This window comes from Choloepus didactylus, chromosome 10 (assembly GCF_015220235.1).
Source record: "Choloepus didactylus isolate mChoDid1 chromosome 10, mChoDid1.pri, whole genome shotgun sequence".
Classification (NCBI taxonomy): domain Eukaryota; kingdom Metazoa; phylum Chordata; class Mammalia; order Pilosa; family Megalonychidae; genus Choloepus; species Choloepus didactylus.
Genome location: NC_051316.1, coordinates 131,294,774 through 131,322,636, shown reverse-complemented (window position 1 = coordinate 131,322,636; position 27,863 = coordinate 131,294,774). Strand labels below are relative to the sequence as shown.

The window sequence follows — 27,863 nt, the reverse complement described above, 5'->3', positions numbered from 1 at the left end:
AGGGCTGAGCTCTGGGGGTGTGATCTTGGGAAAGTCACGACCTTCCTTGGCTTCATTTATGAGTCCACACCAGAGGGGCTCAAAATTCAGGGAAAACCAGACATTGCCACCCTCAGGTGCCAACCCTCCAAAGGCACCCCATTCTATTTACAATCAGGTCCCGGTGCCCCTCCTTAGCCAACGTGCTGGGCTGGATCCAAGGGCCTTCCCAGCCTCCCTTCCTCCTGGGGTGCGTGTCCTTGTGGAATCCATTCATCTTGGGTGTGGACTGGACCAAGCGACTCGATTCCAGATAATATACTATGGCAAAAGTGAAGGGATTTGGTGCAATGTCACTTCCAAGATATATTTACAGAAGTCTTTGAATCCATGTTAGTCATTGTCTTTTGAGTCCTCTCTCTCTCTCTCCCCCTCACTCTGCCAACTGTGATCTGTCCCATGCAGAGGCCCATATGGCAAATCCCAGGGAGGGGCCGGGCAGCAGGAAGGAGTCAGGGCCTCTGTCCACACTGGGTCCCACCATAGCCCCGGGAGTGGGATTTGAAGCAGATCCTCCCCAGTGGAGCTGCTGTTGATGTTGCAGCCCAGCCTGGGAGGGAACTTGAGGCAGCAGCCCCAGCCAAGCCTTTCCCACATTCCTGGGCCTCAGAACCTGAGAGACGATGAAGGTGTGTTGTTGTCAGATGCTGAGTTTAGGGAAATGGGGTCCCACAGTAATCGACAGCTAAACCATCTTCTAGGGTGGAGGGCCCGGACCCGCACGCCCTCCCTCCCGAGCTGGTTGCAGCCGCACATCTGCCTTTCTCGCCTCCTCTCTGGCCACACTCCCCTCTGCCCCCGTCTGCACAGTTGTGCCTTCTCTCTGCACTGTCGCCTGTGCAGGGCTGGCTCCCGGGTCATTCTGCTCACAGCTGAGATGTCACCTTCCAGACCTCCCTGGCAGACCCCTGCTTTGTTTTCACTGGAGCACGTGCTCTTTGTCTTTTCTAAGGGCTTTTCTGTGCTTTTACCCATCCCCTCTGGGCTGTGAGCTCCTGGGGGCTGGGACCCCGTTGGTGGTTTTGAGCACTGGACCCAGGGCCTTACCTGCCACCTGGCACAGGTGAGGGCTTGGGGCACAGACGCTGAGAGAACAAATGAGATCGTCACAGGCTCCACACGCCTGTGACCAGCTCAGATCGTGGAGCTGGGTGCTAATAACAGGAAGTGCAAGTATGAGGCAGGGGGATGGCCAGAAAGACCCCTGGGAGACCCTTCCCTGGCTCCTGTGGCTCCACAAAACTGGGCACAGCTGGGAGCAGAGGCTGCCGCCCCCTGGTGACGGGCGCTAGCACTGCAGCCTCAGGCAGGAAAAGTAACCCCAACACAGCCCACACCTTGATTTGGGGTATCAGGGCAGCGGCTCTCCGTCCCTGGGGCAAAGGAGCAGGAGCTGAAGGCCCTTGAGCGATGTGGGGGACCTCGGAATTCCCCTGACCCCCTCTTTGCTCCATCAGGGAGACCTGGCAGCCACAGGGTATCTCAGAGCACAGCGGGTCATCAATGGGAAAACAAGACCAAAAACACTTCTCTGAGCCTGTGGAATCCTTGGGGCCCCTGCTCCAAGCACCCCAATTTTTGGAGGTGGAAACTGAGGCCTTCCCTGTGTCCTCCCTCCTCTCCGGGGGCTCATCCTCCTTCCGGTGCCCAGAGCGCAGGGGGGCAGGACTCCAGCTCCCTCCAGCTCCCTCCTCCCCTGGCTGCCCTCGGACGCCCCAGGCGGGCAGACCCCCGGGAGCCTCGGGGACCCCCTGCCCGTCAGCCTGGCGTCTCCCCTCCTCCTGCTGGGGGCCGTGGGCACGTTGCCCGGAGGCTGACGCCACTGCCCCACGGCTGAGCTGCCTCCACCCCGTCCTCTGTCCCCTTGTCTCCTCCCCGGCGCCGGCTCCTGCTCGCCGCCCCCTCCACTGTCCGCACCTGTCAGCGTGTGCGTGTGTGCGCGTGTGCGTGTGTGTGTGCGTGTGTGCATGTGCATGTGTGCATGTGTGTGTGCGCGCGCGCGTGTGAGTGTGCGTGCGCGTGAGTGTGCGCGTGCGTGTGTGTGCGCGTGTGCGCGCGCTGTGAACACAGTTTGAGATGCCCGGAAGGAAACCGGCCGCCTGGGCAGGAGCAGGCAGGGTCCCCCAGGATTTAGGGGCTCTCATTTCCAAAGGAAATCCCCGTGGGAACGGTGGACACCTGGCTCGGATCGGAATTTTCCGGGGACACTGCGGGGGCCGCGCTCGTGCCCGCAGCGGGGCGCGCACTCGGGGCGCGCGGGACCGAGGCCGGGGCGGGGCCGGGAGCCGCCTCTCCGCGCACGCGCAGTGCGCCAACGGCTCCACCCGCCGGGCCCCGGGCGCCCCTCCCCCGCCCCCTTGTGGCCCCCCCCCCCCGGGGCCCTGGGACCCCCAAACGCCGCCCGGCCCCGGCCCTGGCGCCCCGGGGGGCCTGGGACGCGGGAGGCTCCGAGCGCACTGCCCCGCCCTGTCCCCGCCAGCGGCCAGGGCCGGGGGCCAGAGCGGGGAGGTGAGGACCCCCTTCTCCGCCCCTTCCCCGTCCCGGCTGCTGTGAGGGGGCAGCCCCGGTAGGAGGGAGGCCCTGGGCTTCCCGAGTGGGGTCAGCTCCTGAGGTGGGGGGGCCCCTCCTGGCCCAGCGTGTGCCACGGCTCTGGGGAACGGAGCCCACCCGGAAGGGGGACTGAGGAGCACGGCTCCGTGTCCATCCCTGGGCCGGTGCTGACTCTCAGGGGCTTGTCCTGGGCTGGGGCCCCTCGTCCCACGGCCCCCCTGAGTCCGGGCCCCTCAGGCCCTCACCTGCCCGGCTTTAGTCCCTGCACACTCTTGTGGGGTTGGGTCACTCACCCCCTTTGCCAGCGAGGACACTGAGGCTCTGGGAAGTCACCCCGCTAACTTGCCTGTTTCAGGGCTCTGACAGGGCCAAGCAAGGGTCTGAACCCCAAAGCCTGGGCTCTGCACAGGATCCCCAGGAGGGGCACTGAGCCCAGCATGAGAGTGAGAGCAGCATGGATGGGGGGCTACGGGGAGAGCACTGTGCCAGGGGGCTCTGAGGTGGGCAGGGGCTGGGTGGTTCCCAGGTGAAGGAGGCTTTAGGGAGGGGGGAGTGTGGTGGGGGGAGCCCCTGGGTGCCTCTGGCCCAGATCACGCTGGCTGGGATGCCCAGTGAAGGGGTTGGGGCACTGCAGGGTTGGGGTGAGTGGGGGGACCCCATCAGCAGGCTGTCCTGCCGGAGCCACCGCCTTCCAGGGCTGGAGGGAGCTGAGGGGACCCCTGGCCCCCACCCCCACCCAAGCAAGGAACCCCGAGCACAGCCTGCGGTGAGGGGCTGGCCCAGTGACCCCCTGTGCACACGGGCCGAGGCAGCCTATGACTCCCCCAGGGCTGGGCGAGCTGCCTGGGGGCCCCGGCGGGCTACTGGTCAGAGTCCCCCTCCAGGAGAGGACGGGCGAGGACCAAGGGGACACCCCGGCCCTCCTGGATGCTCTCATACCTGTCCCCTTGTCCCCCTCCAGGCTGACGAGGACGGGGCTGCGGTTGCCACTGCTGGCTGCCGAGCAGCAGTGAGGAGTCACCCTGCAGACCCCTGCGACAGAGCAGGTGCGCACCTGGTGGCCTCAGGCAAGGTGGAGACAGGAGCAGGAGGGGCTGCTGGAGGCCGAGCTGACGCCGGAGTCTCCAGGACAACAGGGTGTCGAGTCCCCGAACCCGGGGGACGGCGAGACCTGCAGAGGCCCCGGAACCTACTGGGCCCCAGGTGGGTGATCGGCTCCAGGGCTCCTAGAAGCTCTGTTCCGGAAGTGGGCTTCTCGGACCCTTTTGTGGGTGCAGAGTGGGGTACCCTGGGACCCGGAAGTAGGGAAGGGGGAGGCTGACAGGGAGAAGGAGCGGGACAGTCACCTTCTTCTCTGTCCTTCAGGGGACGTGGGGACAAGACTGGTGTCCGTCTGCTTCACGTCAGACTAGGGGAGCAATAACACCCCAATTTCTCTACCCCCCAGCCCCTGGGGACCCCTAATCTACCTCTGTCTCTGTGGAGGTGCCTTTTCTAGGTAGGTCAGGTAGTGGAATTACTCACTATCGGTCCTCAGCTGTCTGCTCACTGCCCTCAGCCTCACATCTTCCAGCCCATCCGTGCAGCGGGGGTCGCAGCTCCAGCCCTATTGACGGCTGAGTAATATTTCATTCGACGCCTGCTCCACACTGTGCTGGGCACTCGGGGGCTCCCCCTTTGGGCTCTTGTGAATAATGCTGCTGGGAACCTGGCAGGAAAGCGTCCGTCTGTGTCTCTGTTTTCAGTTCTTTGGGGGATACCCCAAAAAGTGGCATCATCAGGTCATATGTCATTCTCTGATGAGTTTTTGAGGAGTACCAGGCTGTTTTCCACAGTGGCTGCACCTTTTTACATTCCCATCAATAATGTACAAGGTTGCCAAGTTTCTGCATCTTCACCAACACTTAGTTTTAAAATCATAGCCGACAAGTGCTGGTGAAGTGGCTCCTCGCTGTAGTTTTGTTTGCATTTCCCTCAGGCCTCATGATGTTGAACATGGATTCCTGTGCTTATTGGCCAGTTGCATCTCTTTTTTTTTGGAGAAAGTTCTATTCAAGTCCTTTAGCTATTTTTCCGGTGGTCATATGTACTTTTGTTGGTGAGTTTTATTAGTCTTTTAAATATTCTGAATAAGTCAAATATCAGATATACACATTTCACCCATTCTGTAAGTTGTCTTTTCACTTTTTTGATAATGTTCTTTGATGCATGAAAGTTTTTAATTTTCATGAAGCCCATTTTCTCTACTTTTATCTTGTTACTTGTGTTTTTGGTGTCATATTTAACAATATTTGCCAAATCCAAGTTCATGAAATGTTTGTTTTCATCTAAGAGATTTTTAGGCTTTAGCAGTTATATTGAGGTTCTTGCTCCATCTTGAGTTAGTTTTTGTATATGGCGTGAGGGAGGGGTTCTGCTCCATTTTTTTTGCATGTAGACATCCACCCCTGCCTCCAACATTTCCTGACAAGACGACTTTTTGCCCACACAAAGAGCAATGGATATTGTGAATAGGCCTATATTTATTAAAGAAATTGAATCAACAATTATGAATCTTCTAGCATAGGCAGCTTTTGAGTGTCAAATCTTCTTCTGGAAAACGGGCAGAAGATCACACCGACCTCCTGGAGTGATGTTTGGATGTGTTAGTGGAGGGTCCCGGGCTCGGGGTGGGCAGAGGGTGCTCCACAGCCGTTCTGCTCCAGGCGTGCGCTGGGGCCCTGCCTTTCGGGTCTCTCCTTGAGTGGAGCACAGGGCCTGGGAGGACGTGGGCACCAGGCCACTGAGTCCGTGTCCAGCCAGCTTGGCCCCGAGGAAGAAGAGGGAGAAGGAGAAAGAAGGTTCTGCTCCCCTGGGAGCTCAGGGTTGGGTGGAAACACACACTGAGGCCACCAGGCGGTGACCCCTGAGAATCTCCCACTCCAGGGGGCCCAATAAGCCCCCCACCTGATGGGAACAGGGCCTGGAGGTAGAGGCTGTTATTCCCCATCTCACTGCTGTGGAAACTGAGGCTCAGGTCACGGCCAGGCCGCTGTAGACGGAACCCAAACCTCCACCGGCCTCTCCTTCCCTCCCTGCAGCTTCCTGATGGTAACAGTGGTTGGAGGGGCTTTTTCTGAGGCTCAGTGGGCAGGACCCCTAAGGAGGGGAGGGGTGGCCACTTTCTAAAGCAGTGGGTGCCAGTGGGGTGTCTGTGCCTTGACTTCAGTGTGGATTCCTTCACCCACCGCCACCCCAGCACCCTCCTGCTGTCCCTCGGGAGCCTCTGGGGAGCCCCTTTGCGTGTTCCATGTGACCCCCCCAGAGTCAGGTGGGAGCCCAGAGCCCAGCCTGACCCACCCCGTGTCTGACTCACCAGTGGGCGCCGTGTACAGGGAAGGAGGCTCCAGGGAGGCACGGACAGGAGCTCAGCCTTTTGGGGTCGATGTCCACATCTGCAAAATCCTCCCCTTTTCCACCCCCAAAACCCTGGAGAAACCCAGAGACCCCCCGACTGGCAAGGTGGGAGCTGGTGGAGCTTGGCAGGGCCCCGCGGCTGGGGTGGGGTGGCAGGGAGCTGACCTCACTCCATACCCTCCTGTCACCTGCAGGGTCCCTGAAGGTCACGGGCTTCCAGGAGCGATGCCTGCAGCCGCCCATCACCAAGGACAGCACTGGCGGGATGCGGACGGCCTGGACCTCGGCATCTGGGTCCCCCTGGACCAGGAGCAAGGTCAGGGTCCCCTCCCTCCCCTCCCAGTGCCCTGCTCCCTGCAGGAGCCCCCCCGGCAGCCAGAGTCCCGAGCCCTGGCCTCTTGGTGGTGTGTGGAGCCTCCAAAGCTGAGCTTTCCTGGGGTTGGCACAGACAGGGAGGGGTGCAGGAGGGAGGTGCTCTCGGTGTTCCCCAAGCCTGTGGCAGGGCCGACCTCGCAGCGCCTCCCCCAGGCCTCGTGGGCAGACCCTCTACTTGGGGGGTGGGGGTCTGTCCTGTGATCTCTGAGTCCTGCGAGGGGACACTCAGATCCCCTCTTCTGAAAACAACTCCAGACCGTCCTCTGAAATGCACATTCTACAAAATGAGGGACAGCTCCTGCAGGAGCTCCGAATGCCACTCCCAGAGCCAGGAAGCTGGTGTTGAATAGTGAGATGCCTGGGCCCCAGGGAGCTGGAGGAAAATCCAAGAGAAAGGAAGACAGATGGAAAAACTGACACGCCCAGAGAGCCAGTGCCAAGGCTGCTTCTTACACTACTTTGGATCCGGACTTGGTGCTGGAGCTGTTCGTAGCCCTGGAGGTGGAGCTATGGCTGCCTTCTCTCCAGAGCGGGCACTGCAGCTGGGTCTGACTCTCAGGATGCTGCTAGAGTGGACTACACCTATGACACCTGTCACTGACTGTATCTGTGGGTTGGCACAGGAGCCGGCCTGTGATCTGGCTTCATCACTCGAATTGGCATTGCCTGTAGCTCAGGAGCCACCAAGCAGGCTCTACCCCAGAGCTGGTGTCACAGCTGCAGTTGCTTCTGCATTTGAACCTGGGGCTGACACCAGCTCAAGATTTGCTGCTTCAAGCACAGGAATCAGTGCTCTGTCTGCTCTTGATTTGGGGCTGGTGCTGTGGTTGGAGCAGATGTGAGGCCCCTGGGTCTACACTGAAATTGGTGGAGGAGCCGATTCAGAAGCAGTTCTGTCTGGATATGTGCCAGGGATTGTTTAGAGCTCGTTGTTGTCAGAAGCTGGTGGTGTGTCTAACACTGAGAATAGTAGCCAAATTTTTAAAAATAGGAATTTGTATACACAAGGAGGTCCAGGAGTTGTTTCATGTAAGCTCCAATGCACTGATGAAACAGAGACCTAACTAAATGAAAGACATTCCATGCTCGTGGAATGGAAAACTTTATATTGACACAGTGACAATATTCCCCAAAACAAAAGTGCATATTCAATGCAAACTCTGATGAAATTCTGATGAATGTTTTTGCAGAAATGGGCAAGCCCATATTTTGTCAAAGAACCCAAATGTCCCATAGCAGATGAATGGGTAAACAAAATGTGGCACGTCCTCATCCTGGAATGTCTTTCAGCCACGAAGAGTGTGAGGTACAGTGACAAGGTGCTGTATAGACTAGCCTCAAAAGCATGCTAAATGGAAGAATCCACTTCCGCTGATACAAAACTCCAGGATAGATCATTCCAGACAGGCAGAAGATTCCTGGTTTCCAGGGCAGAATGGGGAATGGATGCTTCCTGGGGACAGGATGTCTGTTTGGGGTGATGAAATGTTCTTGATTGAGATGGTGATGGCTGTACGACGTTATGAAAGAAACTTCATAGCGGAAGGAGAGTATTAAAAAGGCTGACCACACCCAGGGCCCTGGGGTGAAGGGAAGCGTCCAGCCTCACGGCTTGCTGTCGGCACGTAGCTGTCCAGGCCGTCTGCCTCGATCTGGCCCCGGCTGCACCTGAGAAGTCGGAGCTTCCTCTGGTGCCTGAACTGGTTTGAGCTCGTCCGCTGCTTCTCCCGGGGACGGTGATGCTGGAGCCAGGGATGCTGTTGCGTCCAGCTCAGTATCTGGCCAGGTGCTGTCAGTGCTTCCGGCTCTGTACCTGGCTCAGACTCCGCAGCCTGTGTTACTGTTGGCAGCAGACATAGGGGCACCCCGAGAAGTGGCCACGGGCCTGGCCGCACCTCTCCAGGAGTTGCCCCGCCTGGTGCTGGGATGGCAGCAGGAGCTGGTGTTTGCAGGCTGGCACTGGAGCTGGAACAGGACTGTCCCCCCACAAGCCTGCCTTTCTGGGTGGCTTCTCCAACCAGAAGAAACCTAACAGAAACCCAGGCCCAAACCCACCAGCCCCACACCAGGAGTCCTTCCCGGACAGAGGCCCACCAGATGAGTGGTCTGAGGTTCCTCTTTGCTCCTGGCCCTATACTAGCCCTGGTAGCTCCACCCTGGGTGCCCCCCACCCCGTGTCCTCCACTCAGGCTCACAGGCTCCCACCCCAGTCCGCTTACCCCCTTGTGCGGCCTCCATTGACTGAAGGTGGGCACAAGAAAGATAGGCCTAGCCTTGCAGCTCCCATCTAGTGGTGACTCTCCTGTAGCCCATCAGCACCTTGAGGCCAGGGGACCCCAGGGCTGAGGGACGTTCCCCGTGGCCTGGTCCCTCCAGAGGACAAGGATGGAGCAGATGGTGCTGGGGGAGGAGCACGGGCAGCGGGTCAGCGGCCTGACCTTACGTCCCACCCCAGCCCCTCCCTGGGAGTCCTGGCACTGGCCATCCTGTCACCAGCCAGGGGCCCGATGAAGATGATCAGTCACGGGTGCGCGATCCGTCGTCTGAACAAATCTCCCTGTCTTCGGGGAACCCTCACGCACACATGTCTGCCTCCCCTGCCCCTTCCCTCAGGAATCTGGGCACCAGCACGGCAGGGAGGGGCGGGGTCTTCTCTGCTCACTGCCCTGCACTTGCACCAGTGGGTGCCCCCTCCTCACCTGGGGTATGGGGCCTCCCACCCCTGCCTTCCCAGGGCCCCCATTGCACCTCAATCTGAAGCTCGTGCTCCAAGTGCTGCCTTAACTCTCTGAGCCTGAGGGGGTCCCATCCCTCCGACACTGTCCTCCTGGCCCCAGGGGCACAGCCTGGCCCCCCAAGCCTGCAGCTCAGCACCCACGACTGAGGACCCAGGCAGACGGGGGGAGCAGGATGCTCACCCCCTCCCCCACCTGGGACCCTGGATCTCGGGTTGGAGAGAAAGGGGGGCACGTCGACCACAATGGGGTGACGGAGGGAAGGCAGGAATCAGCTGTGGGGGACCCAGGGGTGTGACCTGCTCCTCACACCTACTGCCCCCCACCCCACATTTCCCATCGACTCTGGAGGAAGGGGCCCCTCGTTCTTCACCCGGAGTCCACTCACAGGTTCAGCTGGTCTAGATATTGAAGTGGGAGTCCCTGCCCGGAGGGGTCATGAGGACGTCACATGCCCTCCCTGCCCCTGAGGTCTGGGGTCACTGTCACCCCAAAGGAATGGAAGCCCAGGAGGATGGGGTATGTTTTAGCTTTATTCCTCCAGTCATGCTAAATTTAGAAAACTCCTGCGCGTAGTAGGCACACAACATCCATTTGTTGACTGAGCCCCACGAGCACCTTCCTAGGTGTAGACTGGGTTTGGACCACGTCTCCCGGCCCCCATCGATCTCCACTCTGACTACACCCCTGAAGGGTTCCTCCAGGATGGAATCCACAACCATCTTTACCAGTGGGAACGTGGGTGAGTCCAGGGCCACGGGCAGGTGAGGCTGAGCCAGGTGCTTCTCCAGGGGGAGAGGAAAGGTTTAAGTGTGACCAAGCCCAGCACCTCCAGCTGCTCGTCATGCAGGGCCAGGCCTGGGTCAGCCCTTCCCACGGCCCGTCCCCTTCAGTCCCCACAGTAACCCTGTGACGTGTGTCCCCTCACTCCACCCCTCGGAGGAGCCCCCTGAGGCTCAGACAGGTGAGGGGACATCCCAAGACCCACAGCGAGGGCCGGCTGAATTGGGGTGCAGAAGGGCAGTGCACTGACCTGGTGACCAGCTGAACCATCGCCCGCTGGAGGGTGGAGGGGCACTCACTCACCAGGGGGGCAGGCACCAGGCACTGGCCCGGCTCCTCCCACCTGCTGGCCCTGATGATGGTCGGGACCAGGCCAGTGTCCTCCACGTCCCCAGCTGTCTCAGTCTCACACTAGCGGGGAGAAGGGGGGACAGGCCATCAGCAACTCCACCAGGACCACCAGGAGGCTCGAGGCAGGAGCTCAGACCTGGAAATCCCAAGTCCTCAGGGACATTTGCAGGAGATAGGACACAGATGCCCCCAGCAGAAAATGGCTCTATCTGATGAAAATCTAGGAGCAATGATGCAAAATAGCAGTGCCTTTGATCATTTTGTTACTGAAAGATAAAATGGGATGACTCAAGAGCCTGTCATTAGAGCATTATTCAGGCTCCCCAGCACCCAGCCCCAGGCCCTTTACCCTCTCGCTTGGCTGCTTTGAATTGAGAATCTGAAGCTTGGAACCAAAAAGTTGAGCCTGGCACAGCCGCTCTGACTTCCCTTGAATCCAGATGCTTAAGATGGATGGAGACAGGAAGTGTGTGGCACTGCAGCTCTGACCCAGGCATTTGATCCGAATGTAGCCCAGCAGCTCCTGGGGGCAGAGAATGTGGGGCTGAGAGAGGTCCTCTGGGTGCTCATCCTGCCAGATGCTCAGGACGGAGGACATGGCCCTGGGGGGGAAGGTGGCTGGAAGCCAAGTCAGAGGCCAGGCCTTTCCCCCACTCCACCCTCCGAGGGCCCCCCTGGAGCACCGGGCTCCTGGGCCTGCCCTGCCCCTGCTGAGCCGAGCCCCTCCCCATGTGCTCTGCCTCAGTGGCTCCAGGTGCTGCAGCTGGGCAGGGAGAAGGTGGGCACGACGCTGCATGGCAGAGCCAGCGTGGATTCCCTCAGGAGCTGTCTCTAGGTCTCCAGCCTGCCCTCTGCTCCCAGGGTGTTAAGAACCCAACCCCAGCTCCCTTTGGCTCCTTTCCTATAGGGAGGAAGCCCCAGACCTCAGGCCTGTAGGGGAAATCATAAGATGTGTAGGAACAGGGTCCTGCCCAGCCTCCCCAATGACAGTCCCCCAAGCTTCCCTACCTGGTCTGTGGAGGCAGGGGCCCCTCTTCCTGATGCAAAGCCCACTCACCTTTTCAGGTGATCCTGGATGTTTCCTGAACTGTCTCAATGTGGGGGACACATCCTTATCTAGAGGGACCATGAGGGTTCCCCTCTAATGTGCTGTGCGTTCAACCTGCTTGATACGTCTGGGGTTACTGTCTGACTCCCCAGCTAGAATGCAAGCCCCGGAGGCAGGGATCTTTGATTTGTTAACTGTGTTATGCTCAGAGCCTGAAATGTGCCTGTACACAGTAGGTGCTCAATAAATGTTTGTTGATTGAATTAACCCACCTGACTCATTCCAGGTACCTGAGTACACCTGGGCCCTCTGCCAGCCCCCGGGGAATTGTGTTCTCAGTACAGCAAGGACAGGGAACCCCTAGATGGAATCTCCAGTCTCCTGCACAAAAGGAAAAGTAGGTTTGTCCACAGTTAGAGGGTCATGAGGGGTGAGGCAGATGTTGATACATGGAACCCCCAGCCCTTCCGGTGTGAAAACAACCATCCTGAGTGGGATGAAGTGTGAGGCTGGGAGAAGGGGTGGAGGGACTTTCCAGCAGATTGATACTGAGATCCCTGGGGGAGAGGGTTAAACCATAAATGCAAGGGCAGGAAGCAAAGAGGAACCTGACACAGAAGAATAAAGAGTATAAAACCTCCTGATTATCGAATTTATGTGGAGGGTGGGGACCTCTAATGGCCAAAAAAGGTTTGAAAAAGAATGAGAAGGGAGGACTCATGCTTCCTGACTTTAAAGCACATTAAAAAGCCACAGTGGTGGGGGAGGATCCAAGATGGCGGCATAGAGAGGAGTGGGAGCTAAGTAGTCCCCCTGGAACAACTGAAAAAAAAACAGAAACAACTAGTAAATAATCCAGAATAACTGCAGGGGGACAGACGTGACGGTCCACTCATCATACACCAACCTGAATTGGGAGGAATGCCCGAGATCACAGCACAAAATCTGTAAGTAAAACCTGCAGATCCAAATCGGGAGACCCCTCCCCCATAGCCCGAGCTGCGGAGCCTCGTGGTGCCAGAGAGAAGCTCTCTCCCAGCAAGCGAATGTAGCTCAGCTGAGCTCCAACTGGGGTTTTAATTAGCGAGTGTGAACTGCTCACTATGAGATGCGAATCCCCAACAAGTAGACAGAGGCTTTGGGTGACGACTGACCTCGGAGAGCCGGAGGGTTGCCTCGGACTAGCTCTGTTCCCTTTTCTACTCTGTGGAGAAAGCCTCGGCCATTTTCAGTTTCCAGTTCTGTGACCCAGACAGGGGTGTGGCACAGGCAGAGAGAGACCACTGAAACGCTAATGACCTCCCCCTAGGGCGTCTATCTTCTCTACGAGGAAAGGGGTGGGGCCCAGCTCTGCTACTTGCCTTCCATTCAGAACTTACACCAGGCAAGAATTACAGGCTAATCTTTGCATCAGGCTGGGAGCACCCCTGCACGGCCCAGCGGCCCAGGGCTTCCCTTGAGGGATGACGCGCACTAGTGATGTAGCACAGCCTTCCCTCAGCAGAGGTCCCGGAAGATCACAGCTGAGAAGGGAGGCCCGCTCGGAAAACCCAGGAACACTACGTCAGTGCTGGTGGTTTGTGGGTCAGCAACAGGGAAAATCTGTGGCAAAACTGAAATGAAGGCTTAGACTCTTGCAACAGCCTTGAATCTCTGGGAACACCTGGGAGGTCTGAATATTAAAGCGGCCCTGCCTCCCTAGCCACCAGGACACACGCCCCACATTCAGGGCAGTCAACTCCAACAACAAACCCAAACTGAGTTCACCAGCTGAACCCCACAAAAATCACTTCCCCACACACCACAGAGACAGAGTTGGGGAGAACTGACTTGAGGGGTATAGGTGACTCACAGACGCCATCTGCTGGTTAGTTAGAGAAAGTGTACACCACCAACTTGTATTTCTGAAAAATTAGATTGTTTTTTTTTTTACAACTTGAAAGAACCTTATCAAGCAAAGCAAATGCCAAGAGGCCAAAAATAACAGAAAATCTTAATGCATGTGATAAAACCAGACGATATGGAGAACCCGATCTCAAACACCCAAATCAAAATATCAGAAGAGGCACAGTACTTGGGACAATTAATCAAACAATCACAGTCGAGGAACAAAAACATGGCACAGGATATAAAAGACATCAAGAAGAGCATGGAGCAGGATAAAAGGGACATAAAGAAGACCCCAGAAGAACATAAACAAGAAATTGCAAGATTAAATAAAAAAATAGAAGATCTTATGGAAATAAAAGAAATTGTTGGCCAAATTAAAAAGACTCTGGATACTCATAATACAAGATTAGAGGAAGCTGAACAATGACTCAGTGTCCTAGAGGTCCACAGAACAGAAAATGAAAGAACAAAAGAAAGAATGGAGAAAAAAATCGAAAAAATAAAAAAGGATCTCAGGGATACGATAGATAAAATAAAACATCCAAATGCAAGACTCATTGGTGTCCCAGAAGGGGAAGAGAAGGGTAAAGGTCTAGAAAGTATATTCAAAGAAACTGTTGGGGATAACTTCCCAAACCTTCTACACAATATAAATACACAAAGCATAAATGCCCAGCGAACTCCAAATAGAATAAATCCAAATAAACCCACTTCAAGACATATACTGATCACACTGTCAAACACAGAAGAGAAGGAGCAAGTTCTGAAAACAGCAAGAGAAAAGCAATTCACCACATACAAAGGAAACAGCATAAGACTAAGTAGTGACTACTCAGCAGCCACCATGGAGGCGAGCAGGCAGTGGCATGACATATTTAAAATTCTGAGAGAGAAAAATTTCCAACCAAGAATTCTTTATCCAGCAAAACTCTCCTTCAAATTTGAGGGAGAGCTTAAATTTTTCACAGACAAATGCTGAGAGAGTTTGCCAATAAAAGACCTGCCCTACTTCAGATATTAAAGGGAGCCCTACTGATAGAGAAACAAAGAAAAGAGAGAGAGATAGAGAGAATTTTAACAGACATATATTGAACCTCACATCCAAATCACCAGGGCACTCATTTTTCTCCAGTGATCACGGATCTTTCTCCAGAAGGGACCATATGCTAGGACATAAAACAAGCCTCAAGAAATTAAAAAAAAAAAAAATTGAATATACTCAAAGCACAATCTCTGACCGCAATGGAATACAAATAGAAGTCAATAGTTTTTGAATTGTAACTCCACTATTTACTTCCTACATGATATAAAATACACAAACTCTAATGACAAATCAGTGGTTTTGAACTCACAAATGTAAAATATGTAATTTTTGACAAGAACTATATAAAGGTGGGGGAATGGAGGAGTATAGGTACATAGTTTATGTGTCCTATTGAAATTAAGTTGGTATCAAAGAAAAACAAGATTGTTATGGATTTAAGAGTTTAATTTTAAGCCCCACAGTAAACACAAAGAAATTTTCAGAGAATATGACCATAGAGATGAAAAGTATAGAGTATGGGTTAAGAGAAGTGGGGGGAGGGGCAATGGGGAGTTAAGAAATGAGTGTAGGGTTGCTGTTTGAGGTGAAGGGAAATTTCTAGTAATGGATGGTGGGAAAGAGCTTTACAACATTCTAAATGTGATTAATCCCACTAATGGAATGCTAGAGAGGGGGTGGAATGGGAAGATTTAAGCTGTATATATGTTTCCACAATTGAGAAAAAAAAAAAAGTCTAAATAGAAGACAATTGAATGCCAAGGATGACCCTGGCTGGGATCTGAGGATGGACGACAGGAGGCTCAAAGGGACAGAGTTGAGATATAAGGAAAAGGAAATATAGAATGTAAGCTTCATATCATTGTTGAATCTCTTGTACTTCTTAGCTGTGCTTAATGGGATTGCATGAAAGAATGTTCTTGTTCATGGGAAGTGTATATGTGAATTATAGTGTATGTTCAAGGATGGGTGCAGCTAGCTCTCATATGTTCAGAAGACAGAGCAATAGATGATGGATGATAGGAAGAGAGGGAGGGAGGGAGGGAGGGAAAGAAATAGCGGTGTGACAACATATTAAAGTTAGTGGATCGGGGTATTGGGGGGGTGGTCAGGGAATGCTGGAGTTCTGTGTATGGGGTTTGTATTGTTTTTGCAACTGTTCCTAACTGAATTTATTTCAAAATAAAATGTAAAAAAAAAAAAAAAAAAAAAAAAAAAAAAAGAAGGAAGGAGGGAAAACAGTTTCGTAGTTCCTCAAAAACTTAACCACGAAATCACTATGAACTGGTAATTCTACTCCTAGGTGTAGCCAAAATACCTGAAAATAGGAAGTAGAACAGATACTTGTACGCCAGTGTTCACAACATTATTCACAATAGTCAAAGGTAGAAAAAGCTTAAGTGTCCATCAAGAAATGAATGGATAAACAAAATATTGTATATACATACAATGGAATATTATTCAGCCATAAAAAGGAATGGAGTTCTGGTATATGCTACAACAAGGATGAACCTTGAAAACATTACACTAAGTGAAATAAGCCAGATGCAAAGTGACAATATTGTATGATCCCACTAATATCTAAAATTAACAATTTCATGGAGACAGAAAGTAGATTAGATGATATCAGGGGCTGGGGGAGATTGGGGAGTCACTGATTAATGGGTAGAGTTTGTGTTTGGAGTGATGAAAAAATCTTGCTAATGGATGATGGTGACAGTAGCACAACATTGTAAATGTAATTAATGACAATGAATTGTATGGTTAAAATGTGAAATTATGTTATATATATGCTACCACAGTACGGAAAGAAAGTGCGGGGGGGAGGAAGGATGGAGAAAAGGAAATGAAGGAAAGAGGAAGAAGGGAACATAGTAGACTGAATTCATACCTATTCTCTTCTTGCTACAAATACATAAAAATGCTGGATAAAAGTTTTAAAATATGTATTTAGAGAGAAGGTGAAAGAGACATTTTGGAGAGAAGCTAAGATATATAATCTAGAGTTTGCCCCCGGGAGAAGCTAAGAGCTGACACAGACTCAGATGCTTGGAGATGCAGACAGAAGGATGCTTGGAGATGCTAAGCTAAGAGATGAAGCCCAGAGTTTGCCCCAGAGATGTTAAGGAGGACTTCCAGATGCTTAGAGAGAAATGCCCCAGGAGAACCAAGCAGAGAGCTGAGATAAGCTAAGAGAACACACATTTTGGAGAATGCCACTTTGAAACTAGAACCCAGCAAAGACCAGGCACCAGCCACGTGCCTGCCCAGCTGACAGAGGTGTTTCAGACACCATCGGCCTTTCTTCAGGGAAGGCATGCTCTTGTTGATGCCTTAGTTTGGACATTTTTATGGCCTTAGAACTATAGATTGGTAATAAGCACCCTCTGTAAAAGCCAATCCATTTCTGGTCTTTTGCATAACAGCAGCTTTAGCAAACTGGAACAGGATATGATATGACCCATCTCCATCTCACAGTTTATCCCAGCCACTTCTGAGACAACCAGCTGTTTGAATTCTAGAATTTTGTTATCTGAAAAGTGTCAAAAGGATGCTTATGAGAAGTCCATTTATGATAATACCTTTCCAGAGGACTGGCACAGAATGTGTGTGATGAATGCCAGATGAGCATGAACCTGGCCGTGCTGCACACCAGCCTTGTACATATCAGAGACCGTTCAGGCTTAAAGGATGTGTGTGCTGCGTGTGGGGCACCGCCATCAGAGAGGATGCTGGCTTTCTTAATTTGGGGGCACAATGCGACGTTAGTTAAAAAACTACTGCTACAGTAACAGCCTCAACTTTTTTTCCTACCTTGACACACTGTTAAGGGTAGGCCATGTGTCTGTTGACAAAATGGCAGTTATTGTTCACTCAGGGTGGAACAGGGAGGAATGTCTACTTCTGTAGCATTTCAGATTTCCAGAAAAAGGGAGCCCGAGTTTGAAGAAGTTCCCAAGGTGATTCTGATACATTGCCCTGGCAGAGACAAAACCAGGTTTCAATACTGCGTGTGTTGGAGGTCGAGCCTCCTCCATTGGCTCATTTCCTCCCATCCTCTTACCACAGCCATCGAATCCAATGAGATCTCGATTCTATGCCCCAAACTTGCCTGAATTCCCCACTTCTCTCCACTCCCCTGCTATCATCCTAGTACAGGCCACTGTCAACTCCCCACTGTCCCCCACCCAGAATCCACTCTCCAGAGCACACAGACTGAGCTTCTAAGGAGGCAAAGCATTTCAGTCAAACTCTCCAGTGGTTTCTGTAACACTTAGAATGGATGGAAGCCAAATTCTACCCTGAGGCTGAGCCAGCCCTGTGGTCCAGCTCTTCTCAGCTTTCAGATGTCATCTCCTACCATTTGTCTACTTACTACCTACACTCAAGACACACGGGCTTTTTCTTTTTCCCTGTATCCACCAAGTTGCTTCCCTTCTAGTGCACCTGCCCCAGTCTCCTCCCCTTCTTCAAGGGCTGGCTCCTTCTCACCACTCAAATCTTGGTTAAAATGCCGGTTCCTCAATGAAGCCTTCCCTGACTGCTCAGCCCACATTAATCATCACTCATCCTCCCCTGAATGCCATTCCAGGTGGGTTTTCTGCACAGCGTGTACTACTACCCTGTATTTCTTTTATGCATCCATTTGCTTACAATTTGTCTTCCTTTGCTGTGGTGCGGTCTCAGTCTCCATCGCAGTGTTGACGTTCAACAAGGACAAGTTGAATAAATAGATGAACGGGAAGGTGCTGTTCTGACAGCTTTCTGTCCGTGTTTCCTCTAATCTGTTCATCATACTCCTTACCACTCTTAGCAACAGAGTCTTTTAAAAGAGTTGTTACAAACAGGCCCCTTTTGGAGTATGAGCAAGTGTTTTCTCTGTTGCCCCCTAGGGATGCCTGTGCTCCTGGGAGGTGTGTTCAGCCTGCTTTGCCAATGAAACTTCTTTGGTCCTTGGAGTTTTTAATAAGCAGGGTCTCTCTAGGTTTATGATTAGGAGTGGTGCCGACCCGGTACAGCAGTGCAGGCTCCTCACGGGTGTGAGCTTTCAGAACACTGCAGTTGCAGGCTGTGGGTCCCGGACGACTTGCTTGCATTTGGATTATGTTCTGTGGCCGGTTGAGTTTCACAATGCTCACGCCTTCCCGCACTAAGGCAGGCCATTGCTGATTAAACATTTAAGAAAGGCTTCATATGCAAGAATTATCCTCAAAGAATATACTAAGCATCAGGGACCTCTTTGTGATGATTTATTTTTCTGATTAAACTTTCGTAAACAAAAGACTTAAAAAAAAATATGTATTTAACACAGCTAAACTTGAAAGAAAGGGTGCCAGAAATTAAGAAGTAACTCAAAGTCTGAACGGTATGTTCCAAGTGATACCCCAGCACATCAAGGATTTATTTAACTTTGGAAATAGACTCTAGTGGTTAGATGCTGCGTCTTAAAGTCCACAAGAAGCTGGGAGACCCATTCTTTGGCCTGTTCAGGCCCAGGACCTGGAAAACAAATCCTGCTATGGGCGCCAGAAGGTGAAAAATTTAACCCACAAATAAGGTTTAGGAAAACTCTCAGAAAACGGAACAAAACAGTAAGGAAATAAACGAAGTGCCTCTTTGTTGCTCAGATGCGGCCCCTCTCTCTCTAGCCAAGCCACCTCGGCAGGTGCACTCACTGCCCTCCCCCCTGCGTGGGACCCGACTCCCAGGGGAGTGAATCTCCCTGGCAACGTGGTGGCTGACTCCCGGGGAGGAATGTAGACCCGGCATTATGGGATGGAGAACATCTTCTTGACCGAAAGGGGGATGCGAAATGAAATAAAGTTTCAGTAGCTGAAAGATTCCAAATGGAGTAGAGAAGATACTCTAGTAGGCATTCTTATGCACTATACAGAGAACCCTTTTTAGGTTTTAATGCTTTGGAATAGGTAGACTTAAATACCTGAAACTATCAAACAGCAACCCAGTAGCCTTGACTCTTGAAGATGACTGTATAACAATGTAGCTTACAAGGGGTGACAGTGTGATTGTGAAAACCCTGTGGATCGCACTCCCTTTATCCAGTGTACTGACGGATGAGTAGAAAAATGGGGACAAAAACTAAATGAAAAAAAAGGTGTGGGGGGTGGATTTGGATGTTCTTCTTTACTTTTATTTTTTATTCTTATTTTTCCCTTTTTTGGTACAAGGAAAATGTTCAAAAAATAGATTGGGGTGATGAATGCACAGCTATATGGTGGTGCTGTGAACAGCTGTTGTGCACTTTGGATGACTGTGTGGTATGTGAATATATCAGTAGAATAAAAGCTGCTGTGGAATACAGTTTGGCAGTTCCTCAGGACACCGAGAGTAAAACTGCCGTATGATCCGGCAGCCCTGCTACTCGGTGTCTCCCCAGGAGAACTGAGAGCAGGGACGTGAACAGACATTTGCACACCAGTGTTCACAGCAGCACTGTTCACGGTTGCCAAAAGAGGGAAGCAACCCAAGTGCCCCCCCCAGAAACAAACAAACAAACAAAAACAGCATGGTACTGGCATAAAGATAGATATAATGATCAGGGGAGTTGAACTGTGAGTTCAGAAATAGACCCTCAGATCCGTGGTCAGTTAATGTATTTTTCTTTTTCTTTATTCACTTTTATTGAGACATGTTCACATACCCTGCTGTCATCCAGAGTGTACAGTCAGTTCTTTACAGTATCATCATGTAGCTGTCCGTTCATCACCACAATCAATTTTTGAACATTTTCATTACCACAAAAAAGAATAAAAAATAAAGAAAAAAGAGGACCCAAATGTTCTAGTTTGCTAATGCTGCAGAATGCAAAACACCAGAGATGGATAGGCTCTTATAAAAAGGGGGTTTATTTGGCTACACAGTTACAGTCTTAAGGCCATAAAGTGTCCAAGGTAACACATCGGCAATCGGGTACCTTCACTGGAGGATGGCCAATGGCGTCCGGAAAACCTCTGTTAGCTGGGAAGGCACGTGGCTGGCGTCTGCTCCAAGTTCTGGTTTCAAAATGGCTTTCTCCCAGGACGTTCCTCTCTAGCAAGCTTGCTCCTCTTCAAAATGTCACTCACAGCTGCACTGAGTTCCTTCTCTTTGAGTCAGCTCATTTATATGGCTCCACTGATCAACGCCCACCCTGAATGGGCAGGGCCATGCCTCCGTGGGAATATCTCACTGGAGTCATCACCCACAGCTGGGTGGGGCACATTCCAAGCAAATCTAATCAGCACCAAAACGTCTGCCCCACACAAGACTACATCAAAGATAATGGCATTTAGGGGACATAATACATTCAAACTGGCACACCAAAACATCCCATACCCCCCATCCCTCCCTATAATTCATTTACTCTTTGTCCCCATTTTTCTACTCATCTGTCCCTCCACTGGATAAAGGGAGTGGGAGCCACACGTCTTTCACAATCACACAGTCACACTGTGTAAGCTACATAGTTATACAATTGTCTTCAAAAATCAAGGCTACTGGGTTGCAGTTCAACAGTTTCAGGTTTTTCCTTCTAGCTATTCCAATACACTAAAAACTAAGAAGGAATATCTTTATACTGCATAAGAATAACCTCCAGAATGACCTCTCACCTCTATTTGAGATCTCTACACCGCTGAAACTTAATATTGCTTCATTTCTCTTCCCCATTTTGGTCAAGAAGGCTTTTCTCAATCCCACAGTGCCAGGGCCACACTCATCTCTGCGAGTCTGTCCCACGTTGCCAGGGAGATTTACACCCCCGAGAGTTGTGTCACATAGGGGGAGGGCAGTGAACTTACCTGCCGAGTGGGCTTAGACTGGGGGAGACTCTTAGGCACAATTCTAAGTAGGCTTAGCCTCTCCTTTGCAGTAATGAGCTTCATAAAGTCATACCCCAAGATCGAGGACTCGGCCTTCTAAATTGGGAGTCCCCAATTGTGAGAATATTAGTAATTCCCCAGGTGGGGAAGTTTAATATCTCCACATTCTCCCCGTCTCTCAAGGGGACTTTGCCAATACATCTTTATTCTCTGCCCAAATTACTCTCAGATGTATTGCAGCTTCACACTAACCTGAACAACCAGATCTCACTCCCTATGCAAAGTTCCATGTAATTATGGTGTTTGAATAAACTAACCATGCAAGTTAAATTATATTGTGTGCTAGAGAAAATATAGATTTTGCACCAAATAAACATCTCTTCCTTTGGTCTCACACAGAAGTTGAAGTTTTAAAACACCATCAATATCATCCTTTACCCTTTAGTTTGATATGTATGGTCAATTGGTGTTTTTTTGTTTTTTTAATTAATTAATTAATTTTTTTTGAGATTGTTCAGATACCATACCACTATCCAAAGATCCAAAGTGTACAATCAATTGCCCATGGCACCACCATACAGCTGTGCATCCATCAACACAATTATTTTTTTTTCAATTTTTAGAACATTTTTCCTACTCCAGAGAAGAAACAAAGATGAAAAAAAGGAAACTCACATCCTCCCATACCCCTAACCATGCCCCCCCTCCATTATTGATTCATAGTTTTGGTATAGTACATTTGTTATTGTTGATGAAAGAATGTTAAAATACTACTAACTGTAGTATATAGTTTGCAATAGGTATATATTTTTCCCCATATGCCTCTCTATTATTAACCTCTAGTTATAGTGACATACATTTGTTCTAGTTCGTGAGAGAGATTTCTAATATTTGTACAGTTAATCACAGACATTGTCCACCACAAGATTCACTGTTTTACACATTTCCATCTTTTAACCTCCAACTTTCCTTCTGGTGACATACGTGACTGAGAGCTTACCCTTTCCACCACCTTCACACACCTTTCAGCACTGTTAGTTATTCTCACAACATGCTACCGTCACCCCTGTCCATTTCCAAATGTTTCAGTTCACCCTAGTTGAACAATCTGCTCGTAATAAGCAACCGCTCCCCATTCTTTAGCCTCATTCTATATCCTGGTAACTTATATTTCATGTCTATGAGTTTACATATTATAATTAGTTCATATCAGTGAGACCCTGCAATATTTGCCTTCATGTCTCTGACTTATTTCACTCAACATAGTGCCCTCAGGGTTTCTGCATCAACCCATTTCTTTTAAGATGGTTTTGTTTAAACACTATACATTCGGTCCTGAGTAAACAATTGTTGGTTCCCCGTATAGTCACGTATTTATGTATTGAGCACCATTGCCACTCTCTATAAGGACAAGTCAAAGAAGGCAGAGAAGCAAAAGAAAAAAAGCCAGAGAAAGAGAGAAAAACAAACAAACAAACTTGATAGCTAGAAGGTGACAGAAGGAAAGATAGCATTAACCTAAAGTAGAATAAAGAGTCAGACAACATCACCAATGCCTGGAGTCCCGTACCCTTCCCCATCCCCACCCCCATATGCATTTAGCCTTGGTATATTGTTTTTGTTACATTTAAGAAAGCATAATACAATGTTTCTGTTAATTCTAGCCTCTAGTTTGTGTTGATTTCCACCCCCGCCCAATCCCACCCTATTTTTAAGACCTTGCAATGTGGACATTCATTTGTTCTACCTCATGTAAAAACATATTTGTACCTTTTATTACAATCCTTGAGCACCCTAGGTTTCCCTGAGTTACACAGTCCCAGTCTTTATTGTTCATCTTTTGTTCTGGTGTCCCACATGATCCCAGCCTTCCTCTTTCAACCATATTCACAGTCATCTTTGTTCAGTGTACTTACAGTGCTATCTACTATCTCCCAAAATTGTTTTCCAAACCTCTCCCTCCTGTCTTTTCCTTTCTGTCTGCAGTGCTTCCTTTAGTGTTTCCTGTAGAGCAGGTTTCTTGTTCACAAACTTGGTCATAGCCTGTTTGTCAGAGAATATTTTAAGCTTTCCCTCATATCTGAAGGATAGTTTTGCTGGCTATAGGATTCTTGGTTGGTGGTTTTTCTCTTTGAGCATCTTAAATATATCTCCCCACTTCCTTCTTGCCTCCATGGTTTATTGAGAAATCTGCACATTGTCTTATCAAGCTTCCTTTGTATGTGATGGATCATTTCTCTCTTGCTGCTTTCAGGATTCTCTCTTTATCTTTGATGTTTGATAATCTGATTATTAAGTATCTTGGCATAGGCCTATTCAGATCTATTCTGTTTGGAGTGTGCTGTGCTTTTTGGATCCGTAATTTTATGTCTTTCATAAGAGATGGAAAATTTTCATTGATTATTTCCTCTATTATTGCTTCTGCCCCTTTTCCCTTCTCTTCTCCTTCTGGGACACCAATGATACGTAAATTTTTGCTTTTCGTTTTGTCTTTAAGTTCCCGGAGATGTTGCTCATATTTTCCCATTCTTTTCTCTATCTGTTCTTTTGTGTGTAGGATTTCAGGTGTCTTGTTCTCCAGTTCCTGAGTGTTTTCTTCTGCCTCTGGAGATCTGCTGTTGTATGTTTCCAGTGTGTCTTTCATCTCTTGTGTTGTGCCTTTCATTTTCATAGATTCCGCCAGTTGGTTTTTTGAACTTTCACTTTCTACCTTATGTACGTCCTGTGTTTTCATTATACGGTTCATCTCTTTTGCCATATCTTCCCTAAACTTTTTGAATTCACTTATTATTAGTTATTTCAATTCCTGCATCACAGTTGAAGTGCAAGTTTGTTTCCCTGACCGGGCCATAACCTCATTTTTCTTGGTGTAGGTTGTAGTTTTCTGTTGTCTAGGCATGGTTTCCTTGGTTACCCCAATCAGGCCTCCCCAGACCAGAATGGGCTAAGGTCCCAGAAGGAAGAAATAGTCAGTATCCATTTTCCCTGAGGGTGTGTCTTAGAAAATTAGTACACCCTGTGATGCCTCAGGTCACTGTGCTTTTCTGCCCAGCAGGCGGTGTCTGTTAGCCTGTAATTCTTGCCTGGTGCAAGTTCTGAACAAAAGGCAAGTAGCAGAGCTGGGCCCCACCCTTTTCCTCTTAGAGAAGATAGACGCCTTAGGGGGAGGTCGTTAGCATTTCAGTGGTCTCTGTCTGCCTGTGCCACACCCCTGTCTGGGTCACAGAACTGGGAACTGAAAATGGCCAAGGCTTTCTCCACTGAGTAGAAAAGGGAACAGAGCTAGTCCGAGGCAACCCTCCGGCTCTCCGAGGTCGGTCGTCACCCAAAGCCTCTGTCTACTTGTTGGGGATTCGTATCTCGTAGTGAGCAGTTCACACTCGCTACTTAAAACCCCAGTGGGAGCTCAGCTGAGCTATATTCGCTTGCTGGGAGAGAGCTTCTCTCTGGCACCACGCGGCTTTGCAGCTCGGGCTGTGGGGAAGGCATCTCCCGATTTGGATCCGCAGTTCTTACTTACAGATTTTATGCTGTGATCTCGGGCATTCCTCCCAGTTCAGGTTGGTGTATGATGAGTGGACGGTCACGTCTGTCCCCCTGCAGTTATTCTGGATTATTTACTAGTTGTTTCTGGTTTTTTTTTTTAGTTGTTCTAGGGGGACTACTTAGCTTCCACTCCTTTCTATGCCCAAGCCTTTTTTTTTTTAAATGTATAGTGAGATACCTTCACACACCATACAAATCATCCGAAGTATATAATCGCTGGCTCACAGTATCATCACATAGCTGTGCATATGTACCCATGATCAATTTTAGAACACTGTCATGACTTCAGAAAAGAAATAAAAAGAAAAAAGGAAACTCGAATCCTCCCATATCCCTAACCAACCCCCCTCATTTGTTGACTCGTAGTGTTGGTATAGTACATTTGTTACTGTTGATGAAAGAATATTAAAATACTACTAACTGTAGTACATAGTTTACAATAGGTGTATTTTTTCCTATATGCCTCTCTATCATTAACTTCTAGTTATAGTGTCATACATATGTTCTAGTTCATGAGAGAGATTTCTAATATTTGTATGGTTAATCACGGACATTGTCCACCACAAGATTCACTTTTACACATGCCCATGTTTTAACCTCCAGCTTTCCTTCTGGTGACATACGTGACTCTGAGCTTCCCCTTTCCACCACCTTCACACACCATTCAGCACTGTTAGTGATTCTCACAATGTGCTACCATCACCTCTGTCCACTTCCAAATGTTTAAGTTCACCCTAGTTGAACATTCTGCTCATTATAAGCAACTGCTCCCCATTCTTTAGCCTCGTTCTACATCCTGGTAACTTATATTTCATGGCTATGAGTTTACATATTACAATTAGTTCATATCAGTGAGACCATACAATATATGTCCTTCTGTGTCTAGCTTATTTCACTCAACATTATGTCCTCAAGGTTCATCCATCAACTTGTGTTTTTTGTTTTGTTTTTTTCAGACAGTTTTATTCATGCACCACACGTTCCATCCTAAGTAAACAATCAATGGTTCCTTGTACTGTCACATAGTTACGCATTCACCACCACTATCTATATAAGGATATTTCCATTTCTTTGACAAAGAAAGAGGAAGATTGACAGTGTTTTAAAACTTCAACTTCTGTGTGAGACCAAAGGAAGTGATATTTATTAGGGGCAAATCAGTATTTTTTTGTAGCACACTATATAATTTAACTTGTATGGTCAGTTTATTCAAACAACATAATTATATAGAACATTGAATAGGGAGTGAAATCTGGTTGGTTTGTACAGGTTAGCATGAAGCCCCGATACATTCCAGAATAATTTGGCAGAGAATAAAAATGTTTTTGCAAAGCACACTTGAGGGAGTGGGAGAAAATGTGGAAATATTAAATTTCCCCACCTGGGGAATTACTGATATTCTCACAAGCACTGGGGCTACCAGTGGAACTTGCTGTTACGAAGCTTGTTACTGCAGAGGAGAGGCTAAACCTACTGAAAATTGTGCCTGAGTCACCCCCAGAGAACCTCTTTTGTTGTTCAAATGTGGCCTCTCTCTCTGAGCCAACACTGCAAGTGAACTCACTGCACTCTGTGGGACCTGACTCCCAAGGGTGCAAATCTCCCTGGCAACGTGGAACGTGACTCCCGGGGATGAGCTTGGACCTGGCATCGTGGGATTGGGAAAAGCTTTCTTGGACTAAAAGGGGGAAGAGAAATGAAACAAAATAAAGTTTCAGTGGCTGAGAGGTCTCTTGACTCTATTTGCCTTATATAGATATCCCATCTTAGTTTTTAGTGTATTGAATAGCTAGAAAGAAACACCTAAAACGGTTGAACTGCAACCCAGTAGCCTTGATTCTTGAAGACAGTTGTACAACTGTATCGCTTACAGTGTGACCATGTGATTGTGAAAACCTTGTGGCTCACACCCCTTTTATACAATGTATGGACAGATGAGTAGAAAATGAGGACAAAAAATAAATGAATAGTAGGGAGGGATGGAGGGTATAGGATGTTTTGGGTGTTCTTTTTTACTGTAACTTCTATTCTTATTCTTTTTTGTGTGTGACAATGAAAATGTTCACAAATTGATTTTGGTGATGAGTACACAACTATATAATGGTACTGTGAACAGTTGTACACTGTGGATGCTTGTATGGTTTGTGAACATAACTCGATAAAATTGAATTATAAAAAAATTTAAAACTTCTACTCTTTAAAAGGGGCTGCTAGGAAGATAAGATAAACTACTGGGAGAAAAGAGGCGGTGGGGAGGAAATACTGCTTTAGCACATCACACATCTGGTAAAGAATTTGTATCCAGAAAATATTAAGAACTCTCAAAACTCTATAAGAAGAGAAGTGACCCAATAAAAAAAAAAAATGGCAAACGATGAATAGACAGGTCCCCAAAGAAGAGACGGGGTTGTCGGGAAGCACCGGGGGGACGCGCGAGTCGCTGGAGCGAGGGCCTCGGGGAGGGGACGGCCGTGTGCGGGCCGAGGGCGCGGGTGGCCTGGAAGGGCTGGGCGCGGCTTCGAGGGGTGGGGGGGACCCGGGGACCTGTGACGCCCACTGTGGACCCCCCTCCGGTCCGTGACTTGCCTTTCCTTCCTCCAGCCCCGTCTCCTCCGCGCGGGAAGGCAGCGAGCCGGTCCCCGAGCTTCTCCTTTATTACGTGAAAGAGAAACAGAGTCAAAAGCGACCTGTTTCTCCTGTGAAAATTGAATCGTGAGACCAAGTGAAGGTGGCTGAGGAGGTGGGACCGGAGCTCTTCCTGCTGCTGGGAATGCGATGACCACTTTGGAAAGCAGTTGGGTAACTTCTTACAAGATTAAACACCCCACCCTTCCATGCTGTCATTAACCCCCAGTCCTAGTAAAGTCCCACACTCGGACTTTACAAGAACCTTCCAAGCAGCTTTATTAGCCCCCGACAGAAACTGGAACAACCCAAAAGCCCACGGCCAGGGACGGATACAGACTTGCGGTGCCGTCTACACCGCTGAATGCCACTGGCACGAGTGAGCATGAACAGCGCGGCTGAACCGCAGCCAAGTGTGCTGATCACCAGTGTGCATTGAATGTTCTAGTAAATGCAAACTGACCTTTGGTGACAGCAAACAAATCAGTCGTCGCCCGGCGCCGGGAAGAGGGGAGGCACGAGGAAACCTTCGGGGCTGGCGGGTGTGTTCATTATCTTGCACGTGGTGGTGGTTTTGTGCCCAAACTTACCAAGCTGTACACTTTACGTGTTTTCAGTTTATTGCATGTCAATTATATTTCAATAAAGCAGTTTTTAAAACA

At 49.7% G+C, this 27,863-nt stretch overlaps 1 protein-coding gene across 1 annotated transcript; it reads left to right on the top strand.

Moving 5' to 3' along the window:
• The first annotated feature begins 662 nt into the window (after positions 1-662).
• On the top strand, positions 663-27,863 carry LOC119545403 (basic proline-rich protein-like). Its single transcript, XM_037850873.1, has 8 exons — positions 663-668; positions 1,497-1,516; positions 1,691-1,832; positions 2,192-2,547; positions 2,945-3,032; positions 3,551-3,635; positions 6,180-6,301; positions 27,178-27,863. The coding sequence occupies exons 1-8, from the start codon at positions 663-665 to the stop codon at positions 27,283-27,285; spliced, it is 927 nt and encodes a 308-aa protein (XP_037706801.1). The 3' UTR covers positions 27,286-27,863.

Excerpts from the sequence above, each read along its gene's own strand:
- LOC119545403 (XM_037850873.1), top strand. Across the intron at positions 2,548-2,944 it reads CCGGGGGCCAGAGCGGGGAG|GGCTCTGACAGGGCCAAGCA; the intron begins GTGAGGACCCCC and ends TGCCTGTTTCAG. Across the intron at positions 3,636-6,179 it reads AGACCCCTGCGACAGAGCAG|GGTCCCTGAAGGTCACGGGC; the intron begins GTGCGCACCTGG and ends TGTCACCTGCAG.